This window comes from Gavialis gangeticus, unplaced genomic scaffold, assembly GCF_001723915.1.
Source record: "Gavialis gangeticus isolate Ggan-Ray unplaced genomic scaffold, GavGan_comp1, whole genome shotgun sequence".
In the NCBI taxonomy this organism is placed as follows: Eukaryota; Metazoa; Chordata; order Crocodylia; family Gavialidae; genus Gavialis; species Gavialis gangeticus.
Window position 1 is genome coordinate 11119203 of NW_017729019.1, and position 4238 is coordinate 11123440.

At 40.3% G+C, this 4238-nt stretch overlaps 1 protein-coding gene across 3 annotated transcripts in view; it reads left to right on the forward strand.

The window, feature by feature from the left end:
* The first annotated feature begins 1587 nt into the window (after window positions 1–1587).
* The window catches only part of LOC109295284 (corticosteroid 11-beta-dehydrogenase isozyme 1-like), an 11760-nt gene continuing 9109 nt past the window's right edge, over window positions 1588–4238 (forward strand). Inside the window, exons 1-3 of one of the 3 annotated variants that reach the window (XM_019514052.1) lie at window positions 1588–1782; window positions 2831–2961; window positions 3812–3923. In XM_019514052.1, the coding sequence (XP_019369597.1) occupies window positions 1695–1782; window positions 2831–2961; window positions 3812–3923 (331 nt within the window). In that variant the 5' untranslated portion in view covers window positions 1588–1694. The remainder of the gene's footprint in view (window positions 1783–2830; window positions 2962–3811; window positions 3924–4238) is intronic. The other 2 variants (XM_019514053.1, XM_019514054.1) reach the window with 2 other exon arrangements.

Here is a 4238-nt window from a genome sequence, read left to right on the forward strand (position 1 = left end):
ATCCCGCCCCAGCAATCCACCCTCCTGAAAGCATGGGTCGTTGCCTAGGCAGCAGACTCGGCGAGTGCATCTACACAAGAGGCTAAAAGCACAGTAGACTAATTCTACTGCACATTAGCGTGTCACAGCAAAAACTGTGCTAATGTACACTAGAATTAGTTTACTGGGCATTAGCATCACGTAAAATATGTATACTGGCACTACTGCTAATTATGGCTCATTAAGTTAGTAACTGTTATTACAGGTGTTAGGGACTCGAACCCCAACTTTTCAGGTTTGTTGTTTGACCGCAAGAGACAGGCAACACCAGCAAGATCTTATTTCAAAGCTCTTTATTGAAGCATGCATACAACAACAAAGAGTAGCCCGTCTCTTTCAAAAACCAGCCCCCCTGGATAACAAGTAAGCAAGTTTATATAGACAGTTTTGCGTTACAGATTTTACACTTAATTGACTCAACCTCTATGGCTAGTTAAAAACTTTTAGTGCACATGACACGATACGCGCGCAGGTGGGAATTTTCCAAGATATTAGGTTAGTGTGAGAAAATTCTTAATTAGTTTAAACTGGCTTTTGGCTATATGCTTGTTTTGAAATGTTAAGTAATAGGGAGGAGGATGGTATTTTTGATTGTTTCAGCTGTGTCTTTGAAGCACTAAGTCTGCTTTGTAGATAATTTCTATACTATTATCTATGGTCTTGTTAATTTTTATAACTACACAATAATAGGCTTTGAGCAGTTCTTACACAGAAGCATCTTCCTTATCATCAAACATGCAACTTTCTTTTCAGCACTGTTACTTATGCTAGTGGGTTCAAGGTAGGTTCAGTTTGTACCATCCCCGTTTATCAGCTCACATTCCAATGTCATACTGCATAGAAAGAGCTTATAATTATTTTGTTTGTGGCCTTTTAGTAGTGTTTTTCTTTGTGGGCTTTTGGGCCTGCTTTCAAACATTATATATTTCACAGGTATTAAACTTAATGCGCTAATGCATGTACAGACATGTCCATTGCCCAGTATTACACAAATAACCAGCAGTACCAGGGACTGTGGTGCTTGTGTTGCAAACACCAAAGCTCAGTTGGAGTTGTATAGTAACCCAGCAGCTGAGATTTCTCAATGGATTTATCCCTCAGTTCCCCCAGGCACTAGGGAAGTCTTATCTGCATTGTGCAGCTGAGAAAACGAAAACATAGGAAGAGCAAATGCCCTCCCTAAATGCTTCCTCAGCCTGACAAAGGGTATTTATACCTGAAAGCTTGCTAAGAATTTTTCCAACTATTTGAGTTGGTCTAATAAAAGATATCAGATTCACCCAAAGAACCTTGTCTGCCCTCCCCAGAAAAGTTTGTAAGAAAACTGGGAACTGCACCCACATTTGCAGAGTCCAAGGATATAACTACCTCTCTTTCAACATGCTCAGAGGGCACAGCTCCAACCACAGCATGAACAGCACGCAAAGGGTGGCATAAAGTCCAAATGGCACTCTTGCTTTGGTTAATATGTGCTAAACTGGACAAATAGCAAACAAAGAATTTGAAAGATGATTGTAATCAAGCCACTTAAGAAAAGGAAACCATTTTGAAATCTGCCTTTTCTTGCTGCCCGTGTTCAAGAACATTTATCCCTGCCAGGATTGCATAAGTCACACGAGAAGGATTTCTCTCTCTTACGTTCATGTCTCAGTGGCATGGGTCTGCTACTGAAGAGTCTCTTCGCCCTGATGGGATTGGTGCTGGCCATCTACTTTTACTCAGCAAAGCAGGAGTTTAAAGTAGGTAAGTTATTCAAGTAAGCATGTACTTTCAAACCATGGCAAGCTGTTATGTGTTATTATGAGTCTCTTCTAAAATACCACATTTGCATGAGTATTTTGAATTCCTGCCCACAGCCCTTCAAAATGAAGTGACTCTAGGAATAGCACTGTTGACAAGCTAATGTTTTCTCTAATTTAAAAAATAATGGCGTAGCATAATTCAGTGCAAGTATGGAGAGACGTTGCTATCATCCAAGAAGGCATTAGACGATGATATTTAGGACTGGCAAGGATTTTCAAAGCCACCAATTTGAAATAATGCTTTATATACTATTTATATATATATATACACATATATATATATATATATATATAAAATCATATATTATTATTTATTATACATTGTATATTATGTATTATATATTCATATTATATAATATTATATATATATTCATATTAAACTTTTCTTCAGTCCTTTAGTTAATGCTACAACTATTACAAAAAAACAGATAGAACTTGACAAAACACTGAGCAAAACCTAACCTAACCACAAAATATAAAACGTCTTATCTGCATTTGAATCAAGATGGGGGTGAACTACACAATTCAGCTCTGGATCTAAACATCTCCAAGCCCAAAGTTGCCCCAGCTACCTAGATTTTCCACTGCACTCATCATCGTGATAGGTGCCAGCATAAATGAATGCAGCTCCATTGGAAATCAATGGAGGGAAATCGTGATCACATACAGTGACCTAAGGGTTGGCTGTCGAGTTTGAATCCAAACCCTCACAGTGTGGGACACTGCGATTTTGCGCTACTCAGAGCTCTTCAGAGTTTGTAGGCTCCAAAGGGGAGCAGCTGTGCATTGCAATACTGTGGTAGTTATATGTGTAGTGTCCACTGCTCCCTTGGTCATGTCTTCTCTTGGAAACAAAGTGGCCAGGATAGGTTGGTCAGTTTGGGCCAGGAAGAGTTAGTTTCAATGGTTCTTGGGCACAGGTGTTCCTGGATGGTGAAGGGGTGGGATATAACTGTGGTATGCATCATTCTCTGTCCATGGCTCTCCAGAGATGCTAAAAGGAAAGCGAGTGATTGTCACTGGAGCAAGCAGTGGAATTGGAGAGCAAATGGCCTACCACCTGGCACACATGGGATCTCATCTTCTGATCACGGCACTGACAGAAGTTAAGCTACAGAAAGTGAGTGGAAGCTGAGCACTTGCAGTGTGCTCAGACACAGCTGGGATGGGCATATTACATTAAACGTGGGCCACAGATAGGATTACAAATTCGGGACAGTAGATCAAACATATACAGGTGCTCAGGCCCATACGTGCATGCACAATGTATGGAGACAGAATAACGTCCCTTAGTTCAGGCTACACCATATTTTCCAACATACACCTGTTTTTGTTTCGTTTTGATTCTGTTTTTTCCGGTGCCCACCCTACCAATTTTGTGACTGTCCTTGCAGATCCCTGCATCTTCCTTAGAGGTGTTTGGTGCTGTGCCACCACAACAAACTGAACACTGGATGAAATGGATGCCAGTCTGAGCCTGTCTGCCAACTTGTATTCCCACCACCCCTAATATTACACAGACACTGAGCCAGACCATTCTTTCCTAAATACAGTTTCTCATGCATTGCCTTTGCCCAAAGGAAATCATTCCTGGAAATTCTTGAGTTTATTCAGACATGTTATTTTTCAGATAAGAGATTTTGACCAAAAAAAAAAAAAACTATTTAATTTTTCTTGTTACCGGTTTTTACTGGGTAATCCAATTAAATGTGCTTCAAAAAAGAAGCTCATGCTCACCTTCAGTTCTGATCTTGCAAATGATGCATTTGTCACGTTCCTTTACCCATAGAGAGAAAAAATCATTTCTGTGCTTGCTGTACTTCCATAAAGCAGAACCAAAGACAGAACCATGGGATAAGCATTCTTGTGATGCAACCCCTTGCAGCCAGAGTACCTACACCAGCAACTTATTTCCCTATGAAGCTGCATACGGGAATCCCTCTCTAAAATGCTCTGTGTATTTGTGTTAGGTTTCCACGCAGTGTCGAGAGCTGGGTGCAGCATCCATACACTATGTGAGTGGCAACATGGAGAACATGGCATTTGCACAGGAGGTGGTGAAGAAGGCGGAGAAATTGTGGGGTATGTTAAGAATTGGCTGCCTGGAATATAGCAGCTCTGCAAGGCAGTGTCACATGCTAGCAACAAATCTCCATCTCATTTTTACTAACCAAAGACTAGGTCATGAGTTTCCCAGGTGAAGGACCACTGAACCTATATGCTGCAATGCTGATACCTCCCACAGCCACATTTAATTAATACTATAAGAACATACTAAATAATGTCAAGGATATTACTAATATCTAGTCAACATACCAACAGATGATATGCCTACATTGTTTCTGTTTTCCATTTATGTTAAATGAGGAGGCTGATTTCATTTTGAGAGTGCTTTTT